This window comes from Microcaecilia unicolor, unplaced genomic scaffold (assembly GCF_901765095.1).
Source record: "Microcaecilia unicolor unplaced genomic scaffold, aMicUni1.1, whole genome shotgun sequence".
NCBI lineage: Eukaryota > Metazoa > Chordata > Amphibia > Gymnophiona > Siphonopidae > Microcaecilia > Microcaecilia unicolor.
Genome location: NW_021963679.1, coordinates 553,259 through 575,543, shown reverse-complemented (window position 1 = coordinate 575,543; position 22,285 = coordinate 553,259). Strand labels below are relative to the sequence as shown.

Below are 22,285 nucleotides of genomic sequence, written 5' to 3'. Positions count from 1 at the left end.
TTCCATTTTCCTCTAATATAAGGAAGAAAATTTCTGTCATAATATAAGTCTAAGGGGAACATCCATTTACGTGTTTGATTTTGTGTTCCTATGTTATGAAACCTTATATATATTGGCGCATGATCAGATATGATAGTGGGATCTATTCCCACTTCTCGAATTTCAGTAACCCCATTTTCATCTACCAGTATATAGTCAATCCTAGATTGTGTTTGGTGTGCTCGGGAGTAATGAGTGTAGTCTCGAATATCTGGATTTAAAATTCGCCAGATATCAACTACTGCAAGTGTGTCACATATAAGTGGTATCCCCTTCGTGTGATCCCCTTGTTTTGTACTCAAATTCCCCGTTCTATCCATCCCTGGCTCCGCTACTGTATTAAAATCTCCTCCTATAATTATTCGAGCCTGTTGATCTTGTAGTTTGATCCGTTGTATATTTTTAAGTAATTTCCCAAAAAATGTTTTATTATATACATTAGGGGCATAGACATTGACCAGTATCTTCCTCACTCCATTAACCTTTACCTTAGCTATGATATATCTACCCTCAGGATCACAGTATATATATTCTTGTTCCACCTGCAGTGATTTGTGAAATAATATTACCACCCCCGCTCTTTTCCCCACTGCTGACGCCTCTATCACTGTACCAACCCACCAGGATTTAAGTTTTTGATGTTCCTGTGTTGTGAGATGTGTTTCTTGTAGCATAACAATTGATGCTCCTTTTTTTTTCAATGCTCCTAATATTTTCTTTCTCTTTATCGGAGAATTAATTCCTCCCACATTCCATGAATATAATATTAACCCCTTCATGTTTCTCCATTAGACTGAGTTCCTACTCGCATACTTTCCCCTCTAAACATTTCGGGTCGCTGTCCCAGCTGCAGCCAACCCGTGTATTTCCTTCCTCCATCATTATATAGGTTTCTTACAGCACATATATGTACATATTTCTTAGATGTCATAGTATAATAAACATTTTTCCCTCTTATCTGATCTATACAATAGCCCCTCCACCCTTCTTTCCCTCCCCTATCCCCCTCCCTTTCTCCCCCCCCCCCACCCTCCAAACCATATCCCATCCATCCTATTCATTAGAGGATCACTTCATATCACCATCATTCCCCCCCATCATGGTTCTGCCTCCTGTATTTCCCCCTGGCAATATCCTCATCTCTTTATTTCTCAGTCCCCTTTCTATAATTGTTTATATGCTGTTACTTCTCACAGTTCTTCAAAAGTACGGTCTTAGCATACATGTCCTGCAGGTCTTACTACTGTACAAATGTACAAACCATTGGAAGTCTCAGGTAGCTTCTCTGCTGTTCTCTCCCATCTGGCCCGCCAGTATCTTCTGCACGTACTCCTTCGCTGCTGGCACCTGCTCAAAGATCTTAGTAACCCCATTCTCATTAATTTTAAGTTTGGCGGGGTAGAGCAGCGCAAATCTGATTTTTTTCTGGTACAGTTCCGTACATAGCGGGGAAAATGCCTTCCGCAGTTGTTGTACATTTTGAGAGTAGTCCTGGAAACACAATATTTTTTTACCTTGATATTGGAGTTGACCTCCTTTCCTTAGTTCGTTCACTATTTGTTGTTTATGACGAAAATTCAAGCTTTTAAAGATTACTATTCACGGTCTTGAGCCAGCATTCCTTTGTGGGCCGATTCTGTGTGCCCTCTCCACCGCAAAGGTAGTGAAACTGCTTTCTAGTTGGAGTTCTCTGGGTATCCATTCCTCCAGGAAGCGTGGCAGATCTTTTTCCAAGATGTCTTCCGGCAGTCCCACCAACCTCAGGTTATTCCGGCGGCTGCGGTTTTCGAGATCATCTATATGAGACTCCAAGTCCTGCACTTTCCGTACCAGGGCTGTATTGTCTGTTCGAAGCGTCGCCACCTGATCTTCCAGGTCGGAGGTACGTTGTAGGCCCGCATCCAGCTCGAGACTGACCGAGTCTAATCTTTCATGCGCTTCCTCCGTTCGATCGTATATTTGTTGTAGTTTGCTATCCAGAGCCGCTTCCACCGCCGCTTTGATTTCGGCAGTGATTTCAGCGACCCATGCCGACCCCGCCGATGCCTCTCCTGGACTGTTGGGCTCCGCCATTTTGTTCGTCGGTAGTTTCGTTCTTTCCCGATCCTTACGGACTGTTTTTATCGCCATTCTCTCAAGCTGATGACCCAAATTTCAGAGAATATCTCCAGGGTTAGTTACCCTATCTCCTTGTATTTTCCCTGTATCTTGGGAGGCGTTTTAAAGTTCGTTTGCTGGGCTTTTGAGGGAATGAGCACGGAGCTTAGCTTTTCAGCATCTGCCCCGCAGCATGGTGACACGTGACCCCCCTTTTATACGTTCTTTAATGGGGAGCCAATGAAGTTTTTCTCGAAGTGGTGTTGCGCTTTCGAATTGTGATTTGCCAAAAATGAGTCTAGCTGCTGTATTTTGGGCGGTCTGGAGTTTTCTCATGATTTCCCAACGTGGCCACATTTTGCCCTCGGGGCTGCGTCAGGGATAAGAATTACAAAATAAAAAATGTGTGCAAAACATGTATATAAAGATCTCATATTCAATCATCATAATAAAAACAAACAATAGTTAAAATAAAATACAAACAATATGTCTCCAAATAGATATATAAATATATAAATCATATGAGGATATAAAATGAAACTTTTTACTTACAGAAAATTGTGTATCAGTGGAGCTAAAGTGCAGTGCTATTTTCCATGTAAGATGCGATTACATAATATTCAATTCTTTAACAACTTAAAAGACATCATTAATATCCAGGTGCCTAAAAGGGGTTTATACAAAAGTATTCCCCTTAAAGTTAAACTGTAATACCTAAAAGATTAAAAAAAAATTTTTGTGTGTACAGCAACATTGGAGGAGTGGCCTAGTGGTTAGGGTGGTGGACTTTGGTCCTGGGGAACTGAGGAACTGAGTTCGATTCCCGGCACAGGCAGCTCCTTGTGACTCTGGGCAAGTCACTTAACCCTCCATTGCCTACCGCATTGAGCCTGCCATGAGTGGGAAAGCGCGGGGTACAAATGTAACAAAAAAAAAAAAAAACATGTTTGAAACTTGTCATTGCTTAGTTATCTTCAAAAATATAAGTACTGATAGCATGTAATGAAAACTCCCGCTTAACACTTCAAACCTACTATTCTCAATGCTACTACTAATATGACGTCTATAGTGGTATGATTTGCTAAACACTCTACCCACAACAGTTTTTTATAAGGCGATCTAACCATCCATTTAAATGCAGACCAATCCGTGGATGTAATAAGTAGTTCATGTATAAAAATAGATACCCGAGAGGTAAGCCATCTCTAAAACATACTTCCCTCAATCTTGCTACTGTGTCCAAAGCTGGACCAAAAGAATCATACCACTCATCTACTAAATCATCTAACAGACTCTGCTGGTCAAAAGTTAACAATGGCATCCATGCTTGTTTTAAATCATCAGTTGTAAAATTTGGTCTCACCAACCCCATTCTTGAAATGGTCTGTGCTTGAACCACATTTTCAGAGATACACAAATAAAAAGAAATGACAGCATGATCTCACCATCCAAACAAATTATCCCTCAGTAATAGACAAAGTTCCGGTAGCAGACAGGATCTGGACTGAATTCACTATACTACCAGAAGATCTTATCTCACAGACACTTAAAAGATTTGCCAAATCTCGCTGTAAATTAGATATATGCCCGAACAACCTCATGAAGTCGGCCCCCCAACAATTTATAATGGACCTAACTAACCATGTGAATTTCATGCTACAAAATGGACTCTTCCCAAAGGAGAAAGGTGATATTCTACTCACCCCCATACCTAAGGATGCAAAGAAAAATACTAATGAACTAATGAACTATAGACCAGTAGCATCCATTCCCCTATTCACCAAAATAACAGAAGGCATGGTGACCAAACAACTCACAGAGTAAGTAAACAAGTTCTCAGTACTGCATGACTCCCAGTCAGGATTTCGCTCTAACCACAGCACGGAAACCGTACTAGTCACGCTTATGACCAAACTCAAACAATTGATAGCAAACGGCAACAACATACTACTGCTACAATTTGACATGTCAAGCGCATTCGACATGGTCGACCATGGAATTTTATTACACATCCTCGAATACTTCGGAATCGGAGGTAACGTTCTCAGATGGTTCAAGGGTTTCCTAACCACCCGCTCATATCAAGTGACATCAAACTCGACAACATCAGCCACATGGACACCTGAATGTGGAGTTCCACAGGGATCCCCCCTTTCACCGACCATATTCAACCTAATGATGACACCCTTGGCTAAGCTATTATCGAATCAGAATCTAAACCCATACATATATGCTGATGATGTAACAATCTTTATCCCTTTCAAACACGATCTAAGAGAAATTTCCGACGAAATCAACCAAAGCCTACACATTATGAACTCCTGGGCAGATGCATTTCGACTGAAACTAAATGCTGAAAAAACCCATGCCTAGTACTCACCTCGCAATACAACAAGAAGGAATTCACCACCATCAAAACACCTAATCTAAGTCTACCAGTCTCAGACATCCTAAAAATCCTTGGAGTCACTATTGACCGACACCTAACACTTGAGAACCATGCAAAAAACATAACTAAAAAGATGTTCCATTCAATGTGAAAACTAAAACGAGTCAGACCATTTTTCCCAAGGATTGTCTTCCGATACCTGGTACAATCACTGGTACTTAGTCATCTGGACTATTGTAATTCACTCTACGCCGGCTGCAAAGAGCAAATACTCAAAAAACTCCAAAAAGCCTAGAACACGGCAGCCAGACTTATATTCGGCAAACCAAAATACGAAAGTGCAACACCCCTTCGCGAAAAACTACACTGGCTCCCACTCATAGAACGCATCACGTTCAAACTCTGTACCTTGGTCCATAAAATCATCCATGGCGACGCCCCAGCCTACATGTCGGACCTAATAGAACTACCACCCAGAAATGCAAAAAAATCCTTCCGCACATTCCTCAATCTTCATCCTCCCAAATGTAAAGGTTTGAAATACAAATCAATGCATTCATCAACCTTTTCCTATACAAGCACACAGCTCTGGAACTCACTGCCACGTAACCTGAAATCGGTCTACGAAATGACCAATTTCCGCGAACTCTTGAAAACTTATCTCTTCGACAAAATATATCATAAAGAACAACACGCGTAACTCTACTTTCTTTAAGATACCCAGGAATGTTCTTTAATGTCTTCTGCTTTCACACTATCATGCACCTAATGTCTATGGCTTTAACACTATCATGTATTTTACCATCATGTAACCAAAACTTCTGCTAAAACAAATGTATACTCTTTTCTATTTCCAATATTATGTATTTCACCATCATGTACCCAAAACTTGCTGTAAAACCAAATGTACATTCTTTTCTATTTCCAGTATCCACGATGAATTGTAAGCCACATTGAGCCTGCAAAAAGGTGGGATAATGTGGGATACAAATGTAATAATAATAATAATAATAATAATGCAGGAGACAAAAAATAATCAAAATATCTAAAAATGAAATTGTGTGGATCATAATTCATTTTAAATTTCAAGTTGGGATCTCTACTATTGAACCAACTGTAAAAGGTAAGTAAAGCCACTGTCACTTTCCAAAGGATAAAAATGTCGTCAATATAATGTTTGTACATGCAGATATTCAGTTCAAAAGGATTTTGTGCAAGATATAGTTTGTTCAATTCTGCAACATATAAATTTGCTATATCGAGGGCCATAGAGGCTCCCATTGTGGTGCCTTTAATTTGTTGATAAAAACTCCCATCAAAATAAAATAATTCTTCATAAGGGCAATATTTGCTAGAGTCAAAATGAATATATTAAGAATTCGTCGATAGGTATCTCGATTTGCTAATGTTTTTTTCTGTGACAATCAAGGCCTCGAGCTGAGGAATATTTGTATATAGTGATTCTATGTCCATAGTCACTTGAATCAAATTGGAAAGGTCACTGTCAAACTCTTCTAAAATTGAAATCATGTGCAATGAATCACAAATATATGACTGTGTCTGCAGAACAAAACATCTTAAAAAGAAATCCACAAAATTTGAAAGTAATTCCGGGACAGATCCGTTTCTGGAAGTAATGGGCTTGCAAAAGAGAAACATCACTTGACTGTAGAATACCCTGTGGTTCCTACAAAATTACTCTTCTTGTTATGCTCACTCATGTTATGGTGAAACTGCTGCTTCTGTCCTTTCTACTGTTCTATCTTGACTACAGAAGTCCTTGGCACTGACCTCCTTGGAGCATGTTCGACTAGATTGGATGGGTCATTTTCTGTTGAGATGGGCTAATGGATCTTTTCGTTACTTGGGTGTTTGGTTACCAATGAAACTTTTGGAGCTGCATCATCATAATATTTCTCATTTAGTGGAACATCTATCAGGCTGGCAACATTTGCCTCTCGGGATCCATGGGAGGATTCATCTGTTTAAGATGGTGGCGTTTCCTAGATGGCTTTATATTCTGCAAATTTTTCCCCTAAAAATTCTGAAGAAGGATATTCACAAATTTCATAGGATATTTACTATTTTTGTTGGAGTGGTAAAAAGCCAAAAGACCCTATCTGAATGCTTTGGGGTATTTGGCAGGCTTGGGGCTCCTGGATCTTCATAAATATAATCATCCCTGCCTAGTCAGGCATTTGGGAGTTTGTTTCTAGAAAGAGAAGGTTATATCCCCATTCACATGGAGGCAGAGTTGTATGCTTCATGGCATTTTAATTTTTTGTTGCAGGTGCTATGGAGAGCACGCATACTTCTATCTGCATAGGAAGCAAGATGGCCTTTTCTATGTGTAAATGCCCATTTAATTGTGCAAATCCCTCTGAAAATTATCCCCAGTATTTGTGATTTTGGTTGCTAAACATAGTGGTGGTGGTAGTTACAGGTTTTTGTCATGTGATACTAGTAGATCATATTGTGATAACTGTTCAGAACATATTTAAAACACTCTTAGCTTTTTGGGGTAGCCTCAACTAGGTATAACTGTTTTAGTAGCGTAGCCAGGAATTTTTGTACAGGGGGTGCATCTCCCCTCTCCCCCCCCCCCCCCCCCCGCCAGTACCTTAAAATTATCTCTGCTACTGTCTTTACTCGGTCAGCGGCACTCATAGGACGCCTGCAGCTTGTACCAGGACTTCCTGTATGAACCATCCCGTCTTTTTCGAAACAGGAAGTTGTGTCAAAAGGGGCAGGATGGTTCAGAGAGGAAGTCCCAGTGCAGGCCACAGGTAGCCTATGAGTGCTGCTGCTGCCAAAGTGAAGACTGCAGCAGAGATGATTCTAAGGTATGGGCGGGAGGGGGGGGGGGGGGAGTCGTCAGCAGTGGCATATTTAGGTCTGTCAGCAGTGGCATATTTATACTAGGTGCATGTGTTGTGCATGCACATGTGCAACACATGCACCTAGTATAAATATGCCACTGCTTTGCCTTAATAGAACATTTTCCCCATGTAGTGAATAATTTTCTTCACCTGCTAAATTGTCCTATTGTTAAGTGGTTTTGGATGAAAGTTTCTGTAATAGAGTGACATGTTTCTGCTTGCAGTCTTATTAATCTATACATTTTGGCCAGATTCTATAAATGGCGCCAGTAAAATTCAGAGTTTATTGCTGTTTTATAAAGGGTGCTCCAGAGTGAGCACTCTTTATAGAATAATGTTGAGCACTGAATTTGGTGTTCAATTTTTGGTGCGGATCCTCGCTATTCTGCAATACTGTGCACATCTTTTGTGAATGCCCTGACCCGCCCATTCCCCTCCCATGGTCAAATCCCCTTTTGAGTTGTGAGTGATCCAATTTTGGTGCCTATTGCTACAGAAAAACACGTAGCCAGATCAGTGCTCAAATCATTATTAATGCCAATTAAGTGCTTGTTAGCTCCAATAATTAAATCATTGGAGCCCATTAATTATTTTGAGTTCTGATCTGGGATCCGTTTGCAAATTTGAGTGACCTTTATAGAATCTGGGGCTTTAAGTAAAATAACATTTGCAGTTATGACTGTAATGCAACAGATTTTTAATTGAGATGAAACATAGTACTATTCAAAAATGTATTTATTTAGTAATTTAATACATTTATTTTAAATCTCTTCTAGGGATCAAGCAATGGAGTTCTACATAGACCACCATGCAAAACCTTTTCTCCAGTAAGTATTTAAGGGGTCCTTTAACTAAGGTGCAGTGAAATCTGGGCTTAGCACAGTGATTCCCAAACCTGGTCCTGTGGGCACCCCAGCCAGTCAGGTTTTCAGTATATCCACAATGAATATTCATGTGAGATATTTGCATGCACTGCCTCCACTACATCCAGATCTCTCTCATGAAATTCATTGTGGATATCCTGAAAACCTGACTGGCTGGGGTGCCCCCAGGACCAGGTTTGGGAACCGCTGGCTTAGCGTATTCTAACGCAGGACTTTATGATGGCTAATCTCAGATTTACCATGGCATTACAGTCGGGCATTTGTAAGGCTAAGTTCTTTGAAAAAGAGCCCCACTGTATTCTAGCCACTTTGGATATCGAGTCTCTGTATATGAATTTTCCCCAGGATGAGGCCCTAAATGTTATTCAAGAAGCATTGCTTAGAATACACATTTAAGGAGAAGACCAGTTTCATTTATAATATCCCTAGCTGAGATTGCTTTAAAGGAAAATAATTTTTGTCAAAATTTTCTATCAACAAGAGGGACATCAATGTGTTTGTACTATGGTGCCCTCAATTGCTAATCTTTACATGACTAATTTTGAGAAAAAAAATCCTCTCTCTTTCTCTGCACATATCCAACAGACTGCTAAAAACTTGAGTCTATTTCAGGTTATTTGGGAATAATAAATGTTATGAATAAATAAATAAAACCCGTTGTTTCTTTCTCTATAATATCATAATTCACCCCTTCCTTTCTGAGCACACTACCAACTCTTATCCACACTCTTATCACCTCTCACTTAGACTATTTGCAATTTGCTTCTCATAGGTCTCCCACTGAGCCATCGCTCTCCCTTTCAATCTGTTCAAAATTCTGCTGCACGACTTGTATTCCCGCCAGTGTCGCTATGCTCATATTGGTTCCCTATCCATTTCTTCATACAGTTCAAACTCCTCTTATTGACTTACAAGTGCATTCACTCTGCAGCTCCTCAGTACCTTTCCACTCTTATCTCTCACTACACTCCTCCCCAGGAACCCAATCTCTCTTATCTGTACCCTTCTTCTCCACTGCCGACTCCAGACTCAATTCCTTTTATCTTGCTGCACCAGAATAGACTTCCTGAGTCACTATATCAAGCTCCTTCTCTAGCCGTCTTCTAATCTAGGCTAAAAGCCCACATTTTTTGAGGCACTAATTGGTTATTTTCAACAGCACTAAACCCCAGATTCTATATAACTCGACCGAAATTACATATGCAAATTCGGTCATATTTTGGATTTGTGTGCGCAATTTAATTACTTAAGCCAGTCAGTGCTGATAGTTACCACTTAACAAGCAATTATTGATACTAATTGGCATTAATTAGAATTTATGCATACAACTTGCTATGCGTAATCTGTAAAGTGGTGCTTGTAAATTCATGCTGCCAAAAAGGGGCCGTGGCCATGGGCACACCATGGTCGTTCTGAAAATGTACATGCACAGTTATAGAATACACCTGCTCTGCCCTAACTTAGGCGCTGGTATTCACACCAAGTTTTACATAGCGTAAATGGATGTGCCTAGAGTTAGACGCAGTCATGGCTGTCCAGAATCTAGTCCGGACTGGTTAAGTGCTGCTGAAAATTAATGGTTAGCTTTAAACTGCTAATTTAACCGACTAGGATCTATTTCTAGCTGGTTAAATCGCTTTGAATATAGACTTGATTGTAGGCAATGAATTGAAATCTTCACTTCAGTGCATGGCAGTGATTAAAATGCAAACAGGAATATTAGGAAAGTGATGGAGAATAAAATAGAGTCTATTATAATGCTTCTGTTTTGCTCCATGGTATGACTGCATGTTGAGTACTGTGTGCAGTTCTGGTCGCCTCATCTCCAAAAAGATGTAAAGGAACCAGAAAAGCATGGGCGTAGTTTGACTGTTTCATTTGGAGGGGGGCAAAGAATGGGGCGGAGCATATTAGCATATTCATTTGCATATGTATATATTCAAATGAATATGCTAATATGGAGGAAGGAAGGGAAAAAACCTGTCCCCTCCATCAATCCCTGTTGTCCAACAATTCTCCTCTCTCCCCTGTCCATCCTGTTTTTTTCCATCCAATTCTATCCAGTGTGTCCCTCCCCCCTCTCTCCCCCTTCACAGCATCTACCAAGAACGACAACGTGGATGCAGCAGCTCACAGGTTTGCTTCCTGTGTTTTGAGTGAACGGCGACGGCTGCGCGGGGGAGTGGAAATCGAGATTAACCAAATGGCTTCCTTACTTACAGTGGACTAGATAGGCTGGCTCACTCCACTCCTGAAGTTGCAGCGGCGAACGGACGGGCGTAAAAGCAGCAGCAAGCAGCCAGGCTCGACTCCGTCCTTCGCTTCCTGCCCTCTCTGCGTCCCGCCTTGCTCTGATGTCATTTCCTTTCGGGCAGGCGGGATGCACAGAGAGGGCAGGAAGCGAAGGATGGAGTCGAGCCAGGCTGCTTGCTGCTGCCTTTACGCCCGCCCATTCGCAGCTGCGGGCAAGAAGATTCAGTTGTCGTCGTTTGGGGGGGCATTGCCCCCCCTCGTCCCCCTCCAGTCTACGCCCATGCAGAAAAGTTATTGAAAAGGACAGCCAAAATTATAAAGGGGAAGATACAAGATGGAAGGCTAAACAGATTAGCCTTTTCAGCTGAGATTGGAAACGACAGAGAGGGGATGTAATAGGTGGCTGTAAAATCATGAGTTTGGTGGAACAAGTCAGGACCCTGTCTGGGACACAGGTGGCCTCTAGGACTTTGAGTCATTTTGGTATAAGCAAAGATTGCAAAGTCCATAGAGTAACTTCCAAGGCAAGTTTATTAATACTTGATGTTTATTATAGCATTCAAAACAGTAGAATACCTTGCAATTGTCCATAAACAAGAATCAAACAAAGATAAGAGATCACACAGGAGCAAGGTACACCAGAACAGGAATGGAATTCAGAAGCAGTGGAACAAGGAATCTAGAAACAAGGCCTTGGCACAGGATACAAGGAATGAAAGGTACAGAACAATGACTCACCAAGGAATCAGCCCAGAAATAGGGCAGGTGTATCCCAATCCCTCTGGGTTGGCCCTACCAGGAACAATTAGAACCCCTTAGAGGAGGAGTAAGCTAATTTAACCCTGCATAGCACAAATCAAGCTCTCTATCATGCCTCACAGAATAGATAAATAGGAAACAGTTGCATACCCTGTCAGAGAGTACAAAGACTCGAGGACACGCCATGAAACTAATAGGTAGCATATTTATATTTATCAAAGGAGATATATTTTTACTCAATGTACATTTACACTATGGAATTTATTGGTGGAGGATATGGTCAAAACAGTACTGTTGGGTTTAAAAATGTTTTAGACAAATTCCTGGATGAAAAGTTCAGAAACCATTATGGGGATAGGCATAAAGGAATCCTGTGCAGAAGGAATGGATCCACAGAAGCTTAGCTGAAATTGGGTGGCGGGGGGAAGAGGGGTTGGTGGTTGAGAGGCTAGGATAGGGGAGGGCAGACTTATACGGGGTCTGTGCCAGAGCCGGTGATGGGAGGCGGGACTGGTGGTTGGGAGGCGGGAAATACTGCTGGACAGACTTATACGGTCTGTGCCCTGAAAAAGACAGGTACAAATCAAGGTAAGGTATACACATATGAGTTTATCGTGGGCAGACTAGATGGACCGTGCAGGTCTTTTTCTGCCGTCATCTACTATGTTACTATGTTACTATCCATATAGAATGTGGAAAGCCCTTGCTTGGCCACTATTGGAGTCAAGATGCTGGGCTTAATGGACCTTTGGTCTGGCCTAGTATGTCACATCTTATATGTTTATATATTTATCTCAGTTCCTTACCTCTCCATCTTTCCCTTGCATTCCATTCTTTTCTGGTTGTTGTCCATCTTCTCCTCTTCTTCACTTTTTGGCCCCAGTGTTCCGCTCATCTTTTGCTTTGTCTGTGATCCCTCTATCTTACCTTCATTTCTACTCTCTTCCCCATCCCTGTGCATCTCCTTACTTCTGGACTCTCTTTATCTAGTGCTTATGTCCAATCATACCTGTGAAAACTAGTACTGACAGTGGTGGGGTGGAGGAATTGATCTCTTAGCAACCACTTATAAAGGGCCAATGAGACTTGTGACATTGTTTATCCTCCACTATGACATCGCCACAGCTGAAGATTCAAGAAGGCAGTTGGATCAATTCTTTCTCAAAGACATTGATTTCTTAATTTATTGTATTTTGAGAATTGTTTTCTTACAATGCCCCAGATCATATGCATCAGAATTACTTAACTTTATTGCCAGTTGTTTCTGTGGTATCCAGCATGAAGAACATATAGCAAAAAAAAGGAAAATAACAAAATTGTACAGGCAAGTTGAAAGAGGAAGAATTTTTTTAGTGATTTTGCTGAGATGCATAATCTTAGTCCTAAGGGAATTCTGAACCATTGTACAATTTAGAACTGGCACAGAATTTTCCTGCTCCTCAGAATTATCAGATTTTCCTTTGCAATTTGGGCCTCTATGAGCCAGTGAAAGAGAGTGTGAGAGCAAACTACAGGGAACCTAACACAGCCTGCCTTTCACACCACCACTGACATTTTGTCAGATCATTGGCCAGATGTGCCCCTGATCTATTGCTTTCCTGGCTGATATCGCGAAGAGCACTTAGTGGCTGTTTTTTCTTGCGTTCATTGCTGCTATAGTTCACTTTTTTTTTTTAATTTTATTTATTGCATTTATACCCCATATTTTTCAAACTAGTGGTAGGTTCAGTGTGGCTTACAGTTAATTTAAGAGAAAATAGGTTACATATTAGAGGCTATGTGGTGTGATCAGAACAGTTCAAGTAAGATCAGTTCAAGTTCCATCTGGTGTAGTCAAAGCAGTTTCCAGTAAGATCAGTTCAAGTTCATGAATAAGAAGTGTTGACAAATAGCTGTTAATCTAAGTGATGTCAGGGAGGAATGTTTTGAAGAGGTGGGCTTTCAGGTGTTTTCTGAATTGTAGGTAGTTGTTTATAGATTTTAGATTTTTTGGTAAAGAGTTCCAGATTTTGGTACAGACATAGGAAAGGCTTGTTATGTATGTGGTTTTGTATCTCAGACGGCGAAATTGAAGGATTTGGACGTCCCTGATGGTATTTTCGAAACGAAAGATGGACGTCTATCTTGATTCGGAAATACGGGTTTCCTTACCCCTAGATTTCGCTGTTTTGCAAGGACGTCCAAATCGGAACTTGGACGTTCCTTTCGAAAATGCCCCTCTTTGTATAGAATGATATAAATAGACTGAGGGTTGAGAGAGACTGTTGGGGATGGGCTAGAGAATGAAACTGATAGGAAGGGACTTGGGAGAGTATGGTTGATTGAGAGTGATGTAAAAACTGCTGGAAGACACTGATGATGACGGGCTTGAGAGAATGGTGGGCTCAAGACTGGGGGAAGGGGTATTCTGTGTTTTGGTTTACTAATACAGTATCCTTGGGGGATTATTTGTCTAGTAGCATGCATTATAAGAAGATGTAGTACGCTACTTTGTTTTAAAAATATTATATTATGCATTCTAGATCAGGGCTGACCTGAAGATTCTGCACCTAATTGGGTTTTCAGGATATCCACAATAAATATGTATGCAATGAATTAGCAAATACAGCATCTCCATTGTATGCAGTTTTCGTTGTGGGTATCCTGAAAATCTGATTGGATGTGGGGTTCCTTCCCACTCTTGCACCTCACAAGGTCTTAGTACCTCCCTCCAGCTCACTGTTGCCCACCAAAGGCTCAAATTCTCCTTCCAAAACTCAACCCCCTTCCCAAATTCATCCAGCTCACTTTTGTTTTGCCCCCTCTTGAGTTAGCTGCCCCCCTCCATTTCACTCTTGCCCAGCCTCAATCCCATTTATATCTTACTCTTGCCCCTCCTATGGACTCAAACTTCTTCTTACTCTGTCTCACTCTTAATCTCCTCAGCTGTCTCTGGCTCTTCCCTCTGATCAAGACTCAACCTCCTCACCTCGTTGCACTTTCTCCTTCATGGGCTCTGACTCCCCAAGTTGTCTTCCAGCTACAGCCTCACAAACGTACTGATATTTCTATCTCCCTTGGCTGCATGAGATGAGCTAGCAACACCCCTCTCCTTTGGCTGCGTGGGCTGAGCCAGCAGCACCCCTCCCCTATAGCTGCAGAGGTTTCCTCTGTAGTACCCCCTCCAGCTGGGCAGATCAAACCTGTATCTCTTTTCTTCATCAGCCATACCAGCCAAGTCTGCAATTTTTCTGTCCTTCCAACACAGGCTTACCTTCTCAAATTCTGAGCAAACAGGGATACATAGGAGAATGAGGCAATATTTAGATAATGATGGACTGCATTATGCTGTGACAGGAAAAAGGATCCTTAATGAGAAATTCAGACAATATTTAAATAGGCACAAACTATAAAATGGGGATGGCAAACAGGGAGCAGGTGAGTTCAGGAAGTCACCCCCAGCAAAAGCAATGTAACATAAGTGGGGGAAATAATAAAGTAAACTGTCTTAGCAATTCACTAGCAGAAGAAAAGAAAAAGGGGAGACAAGGCAAAAAGATATACAGAAGACGAGAGAGAGAGAGAGAGAGAGAGAGAGTGAGTCAATAAACTATATCTGGATATTGAATATTGGGAAAATATTGGCTGGATCTTGGAACCCACTGCTTTATTACATAATGCAAGAGCTAAGGAATGACAACTGGGACTGTCTTTCCTTGCTTTTCCATTTCAATGAGCTTGGTTTTGGTTTGGAAAGTACCACAAAAAATTACCTCCTTTTTAGCATTATTTGGGAATCTGCTGTTAAACTAGGGATGGAGGTTTCAAGGTTTCACTTATGGGCAGACAAAGGGTGTACACATATGCTAAATCTCCTACAGATAGGACAGTTTTCTTTCCTTTCAGCAAATAACGTAATAGCCACTTAATACATTTATCATATCCTCAGGGGGAGGAATGCTGGCTTCGGCCTAACCCCTGGTAAGCCTTTCCTCAGCTGAGAGGTGCCCAGCTCTACCACCGGCTGCCTTTCAGGTGCTGTGGAGGACTTGCAGCTCATCTGCATATCCTTACAGCCTTCTCAGGGGTGACACCCAGGTCTACTCCGATCCACTCAGGGCCTCCGCTCTAGGTGCCCAGTGCTCCCACCAGGTACTGTGGAGGACTTGCAGCCCTTCTGCATTTCATCACAGCTGTATCCGGGGTGACTCCCGTTCCACCCCGATCTTCCCAGGGCCCTCGCTCCAAGTGGACAGAGTTTCCAGGTGCTTTTTGGCTGGGATCAGGCGACCCTCAGGGGGAGGAATGCTGGCTTCGGCCTGGTAAGCCTTTCCTCAGCTGAGAGGTGCCCAGCTCTACCACCGGTTGCCTTTCATGTGCTGTGGAGGACTTGCAGCTCATCTGCATATCCTTACAGCCTTCTCCGGGGTGACACCCAGGTCCACTCCGATCCACTCAGGGCCTCTGCTCTAGGAGCATTTTTCTCTTTACATCTAATCTTCTTCCCAGTTGCTAAAGTACCTCAGTCATTTATGGCCCCTATTCACATTCTCTTCCTAGCCCTGTCCCTTCCTAATCTTTTCCCTCACCCCCTACCTCTCTCCGCTACAGGAACTCACTGCCCATCCATCGACTTCATCACCTCACCTTCTATCCTACCCTCTTCCTCCCTCTTGGCTTTTAATCTCCGCCTCTTTCTTCCCTCCATTTTGCCTTCCCCATTCCACCTGAATACCTCTCGCCTTCGACGCCTTTGTGGCCACACCTCTCCTACTCTCCTCCGCTCTCTTTTACTCTCAGCCGGCGACATCAATCCCAATCCTGGCCCTCCTCACCAACTATTATCCCAACTCTACAGATCTCACCGCGACCTCTCTAACCTCATCTCTATTCCTCTACTCCCTTCCTCTTCTCTGCCCTTCTCTTGTGCCCTATGGAATGCCCGCTCTATCTGTAACAAACTCCCCTATATCCAGGACCTCTTTATCTCGCGTCACCTCCATCTGCTCGCCATATCAGAAACCAGGCTCTGCCCTGATGACTCTGCTTCAGTCGCAGCCCTCTGCCATGGCGGTTATCTTTTTTCACATACTCCTCGCCCTGCTGGTCGCAGGGGCGGTGTTGGACTACTTCTCTCTCCCTCCTCCAGATTTCAACCCCTTCTTCCACCTCAATCTCACTGTTTTTCCTCCTTTTGAAGTCCACTCTATCCGCCTTTTCTCTCCTCTGCCTCTTCGAATAGCGGTCATTTATCGTCCCCCTGATAAGTCCCTTTCATCCTTTCTCAGTGACTTTGATGCCTGGCTTGCCTTCTTCCATGATCCTTCCTCCCCCTCTCTCATCCTTGGTGACTTTAATATTCCTGCTAATGATCCTTCCAACTCTTATATTTCCAAGTTACTCGCTTTAACATCCTCCTTTAATCTCCAACTATGCTCCACCTCCCCCACTCATCAAAATGGTCACTGTCTTGATCTCATCTTCTCCTCCAACTGTTCACCCTCTAGTTTCCTTGCCTCTGATCTTCCCCTCTCTGATCACCATCTTATAACTTTCACACTTAAATCTCCTCCCTCCCAGTCCCGTTCTATCTTATCTAATTTATCTAGGAATCTTCACGATATTGACCCTTCATCTCTATCCTCCCATGTTTCAAACCTCCTCTCTACTGTGGCACCATCCACGTCTGTCAACGAGGCTGTTTCTACTTACAACAATACTCTATCCTCTGCCTTAGACACACTTGCACCTTTGATGACCCGCCCTATAAGGCGTACAAAACCCCAACCTTGGCTGACTTCTAATATCCGCTACCTACGTTCCTGTACCCGCTCCGCCGAACGCCTCTGGCGGAAATCTCGGGCCCTTGCTGATTTCTTACACTTTAAGTTCATGCTGACCTCCTTCCAATCTGCTCTTTTACGCGCCAAACAGGATTATTATATCCAACTGACCAACTCTCTTGGCTCTAACCCTCGACTTCTCTTCACCACATTGAACTCTCTCCTCAAGGTGCCCCCTCTCCCAACTCCCCCTTCATTATCTCCTCAGACCCTTGCTGAATTCTTTCACGACAAGGTTCAAAAGATAAACCTTGAATTCTCTACCTCGCCACCTCTCTCTCCACTAGTCCATTCCCCTCTCTCTCCTTCCCCTCATTCCTTTTCCTCCTTTCCTGAAGTTACTATAGAGGAAACTACACTTCTCCTTTCTTCCTCAAAATGTACCACCTGTTCCTTTGATCCCATTCCCACCCACCTTCTTAATGCCATCTCACCTGCTCTTATTCCTTTTATCTGTCACATTCTCAACCTCTCACTTTCCACTGCAACTGTCCCTACTGCCTTTAAACATGCTGTGGTCACACCTCTCCTTAAGAAGCCTTCACTCGACCCTACTTGTCCCTCTAATTACCGACCCATCTCCCTCCTTCCTTTTCTCTCCAAATTACTTGAGCGTGCTGTTCACCACCGCTGCCTTGATTTTCTCTCCTCACATGCTATTCATGACCCACTACAATCTGGTTTTCGCCCTCTCCACTCAACTGAAACTGCGCTTACTAAAGTCTCCAATGACCTATTACTGGCTAAATCCAGAGGTCAATATTCCATCCTCATTCTTCTTGATCTTTCCGCTGCTTTTGACACTGTTGATCACAGCATACTTCTCGATACCCTGTCCTCACTTGGATTCCAGGGCTCTGTCCTTTCCTGGTTCTCTTCCTACCTCTCCCTCCTCACCTTTAGTGTTCACTCTGGTGGATCCCCTTCTACTTCTATCCCTCTGCCTGTCGGCGTACCTCAGGGTTCTGTTCTTGGTCCCCTCCTCTTTTCTATCTACACTTCTTCCCTTGGTTCATTAATCTCATCCCATGGCTTTTCCTACCATCTCTATGCTGATGACTCCCAAATCTACCTTTCTACCCCTGATATCTCACCTTGCATCCAAACCAAAGTTTCAGCGTGTTTGTCTGACATTGCTGTCTGGATGTCTCAACGCCACCTGAAATTAAACATGACCAAAACCGAGCTTCTCATTTTTCCCCCCAAACCCACCTCCCCACTCCCCCCGTTTTCTATTTCTGTTGATGGCTCTCTCATTCTCCCTGTCTCCTCAGCTCGAAACCTTGGGGTCATCTTTGACTCTTCTCTCTCCTTCTCTGCTCATATCCAGCAGACCGCCAAGACCTGTCGTTTCTTTCTTTACAACATCCGTAAAATCCGCCCCTTTCTTTCCGTGCACTCTACCAAAACCCTCATCCACACTCTTGTCACCTCTCGGTTAGACTACTGCAATCTGCTTCTTGCTGGCCTCCCACTTAGTCACCTCTCCCCTCTCCAATCGGTTCAAAACTCTGCTGCCCATCTCGTCTTCTGCCAGGGTCGCTTTACTCATACTACCCCTCTCCTCAAGTCGCTTCACTGGCTCCCTATCCGTTTTCGCATCCTGTTCAAACTTCTTCTATTAACCTATAAATGTACTCACTCTGCTGCTCCCCAGTATCTCTCCACACTCATCCTTCCCTACACCCCTTCCCATGCACTCCGCTCCATGGATAAATCCTTCTTATCTGTTCCCTTCTCCACTACTGCCAACTCCAGACTTCGCGCCTTCTGTCTCGCTGCACCCTACGCCTGGAATAAACTTCCTGAGCCCATACGTCTTGCCCCATCCTTGGCCACCTTTAAATCTAGACTGAAAGCCCACCTCTTTAACATTGCTTTTGACTCGTAACCACTTGTAACCACTCGCCTCCACCTACGCTCTTCTCCTCCTTCCTGTACACATTAATTGATTTGATTTGCTTACTTTATTTTTTGTCCATTAGATTGTAAGCTCTTTGAGCAGGGACTGTCTTCTATGTTTGTGCAGCGCTGCGTACGCCTTGTAGCGCTATAGAAATGCTAAATAGTAGTAGTAGTAGTCTTTTGGCTTGCCCCTTCCCTCTGGAACTCCTTTTCTCTCTGCAATCTGACTCAAACCCTTGTATCCCAAATTTAGGACACTCCTGAAGACCTACCTTTTTGAGAAGGCATACAATATACAGTTGGGCTTTAATGATTGTCTGGGGAGCCACTAGCTCACACAGTCCTACTGGATACTACCTATCCAAACCTTTCCTCTGCTCCTTCCTCTTTCCTGTTCAAATAACAACTTTCTTTCTCCATAATTGTTCTTTTTATTCATTGTATTTGTTCACCACTGTGTTATCCTGTGAGGAAAGGTGGTATATTAAATAAAATAAACTATAAACCATTCAATGATTCCCGTGAGTGGGACGTAACCATACCAGGCTATAATCTATTAGGAAGGATAGAGACGGTCGAAAAGATGAAGGTGAAGTAATTCTGTATCTGAGAAACAGTATTAAAGTGGCTGAAATGCAAGAGACTAGGGAAAAAGAGGAAGCAATATGGATTGTCTTGGAAAGAGAAGATGGAACGTTTCTCTTTATGGACCTCCAAAACATATAAAGATGTACACTTGGAGGGAGGGGGATATTCAAGAAAATGTCAAGGGGGGAGTTTTGAGTTTATTGGTCTTTGTTTATAATAGTTTTTCTCTATGAATACATGTTAGAGGTGGCTTTTAAAGTGGCTTTAAATTTGTATGTATTTTTTCTCTTTATTGGTGTTGGATATTTGTTTTTGTAATTGTTACTTCTACCATTGACTCAATAAAGATATTTAAAAAAAAAAGATGTTGGACAAAGATCTGGTTATAGATATACAAAGGTTTAGAATGAAAGAGAATATATTGTTGCTTGGAGGTTTTAACCTACCAGATGTGGATTTGTATTTCCCATCTGCACAGTCAGAAACAGAGAAATCATGGATGCCTTTCAAAATGTTCTACTCAGACAAACAGTAATGGAACCCATGAGGAAAGGGGTGACACTGGATCTAGTACCCACAAGTCAGGAAAATGTCTAACGTCCGGGCAGTAGTGACCATCTCACAGTATAGTTTGATTTAAGTGATCTTGCCGCAACTGTAATAATAAAGTCACGCTTTGGACTATTTGCATGGTGTTTTGATATTTTGTTCCAAGGTTAAATCATATATAACTGCCTAAATGTGGTTGGTATGATGGTAAATTGCTCACTGCCCTGTTTGTGATGCCAGTGTATAATCATAAAGGAGTATAACCTACACAGACTGGAGGGTGCGGCTTTGGATGTCTTGTTGGGCAGATTGGATGGATTTGTACAGGTATTTATCTGCTGTCATTTACTATGTTGTTCTGCTTAAATATGTAATTTATCCTTAAAATCGAGCGTGTTACCAGAAGATTGGAGGGTGGCCAATGTAACGACGATTTTTTAAAAAGGTTCCAGAGGAGATCCGGGAAATTATAGACTGGTGAGTCTGAGATCGGTGCCAGGCAAAATGGTAGAGACTATTATAAAGAATAAAATTACAGAACATATTCAAAAGCATGGATTAATGAGACAAAGCCAACATGGATTTAGTGAAGGGAAATCTTGCCTCACCAATCTACTACATTTCTTTGAAGGGGTGAACAAACATGTGGACAAAGGTGAGCCAGTTGATAGTGTATCTGGATTTTCTGAAGGCGTTTGACAAAGTATCTCATGAAAGACTCCAGAGGAAATTGGAGAGTCCTGGGATAAGAGGTAGGATTCTATTGTGGATTAAAAACTGGTTAAAAGATAGAAAACAGTAGGGTTAAATGGTCAGTATTCTCAATGGAGAAGGGTAGTTAGTTGGATTCCCCAGGGCTCTGTGCTGGGATCACTGCTTTTTAACATATTTATAAATGACTTAGAGGTGGGAGTAATTAAATTTGCTGATGACACAAAGTTATTCAAAGTCGTTAAATCGCGGCAGGATTGTGAAAAATTACAAGAGGGCCTTACGAGACTGGGCGTCTAAATGGCAGATGACGTTTAATGTGAGCAAGTGTAAAGTGATGCATGTGAGAAAGAGGAACTCGAATTATAGCTACGTCATGCAAGGTTCCATGTTAGGAGTCACAGACCAAGAAAGGGACCTAGGTGTCGTTATTGATGATACGTTGAAACCTTCTGCTCAGTGTGCTGCTGCGGCTAAGAAAGCAAATAGAATGTTAGGTATTATTAGGAAAGGAATTGAAAACTACTACTACTAATTAACATTTCTAGAGCGCTACTAGGGTTACGCAGCGCTGTACAATTTAACAAAGAGAGACAGTCCCTGCTCAAAGAGCTTACAATCTAATAGACAAGTGAACGGTCGGTCCGATAGGGGCAGTCAAATTGGGGCAGTCTGGATTCACTGAACGGTAAGGGTTAGGTGCCGAATGCAGCATTGGTGGGCTTTAAGCAAAGACTTGAAGACGGGCAGGGAGGGGGCTTGGCGTAAGGGTTCAGGAAGGTTGTTCCAAGCATAGGGTGAGGCGAGGCAGAATGAGCGGAGCCTGGAGTTGGCGGTGGTGGAGAAGGGTACTGAGAGGAGGGATTTATCCTGTGAACGGAACAAAAATGAGAACGTTATAATTCCTTTGTTTCGCTGTGATCACTTATAAGAATTGGGTGGCAGAGCCTGTGGTGGGAGGCAGGGGGGGAGGATAGTGCTGGGCAGACTTATACGGTCCGTGCCAGAGCCGGTGGTGGGAGGCGGGACTGGTGGTTGGGAGGCGGGGATAGTGCTGAGCAGACTTATACAGTCTGTGCCAGAGCAGGTGGTGGGAGGTGAGACTGGTGGTTGGGAGGCGGGGATAGTGCTGGGCAATCTTATGCGGTCTGTGCCAGAGCTGGTGGTTGGGAGACGGGGTTAGTGCTGCGCAGACTTATACGGTCTGTGCCCTGAAGAGGACAGGTACAAATCAAGGTAGGGTATGCACAAAAAGTAGCACATATGAGTTTATCTTGTTGGGCAGACTGGATGGACCGTGCAGGTCTTTTTCTGCTGTCATCTACTATGTTACTATGATGTGACCGCACCTTGAATATTGTGTTCAATTCTGGTTGCCGCATCTCATAAAAGATATAGTGGAATTAGAAA

General features: G+C 42.8%; 1 protein-coding gene across 1 annotated transcript in view; it reads left to right on the top strand.

Annotated features, from left to right (window-relative positions):
• LOC115459561 (nucleoside diphosphate kinase 7-like) overlaps positions 1-22,285 on the top strand; it is a 542,835-nt gene that overhangs the window by 195,672 nt on the left and 324,878 nt on the right. The window contains exon 5 of the mRNA XM_030189374.1: positions 8,181-8,231. Coding sequence (XP_030045234.1) covers positions 8,181-8,231 — 51 coding nt within the window. The remainder of the gene's footprint in view (positions 1-8,180; positions 8,232-22,285) is intronic.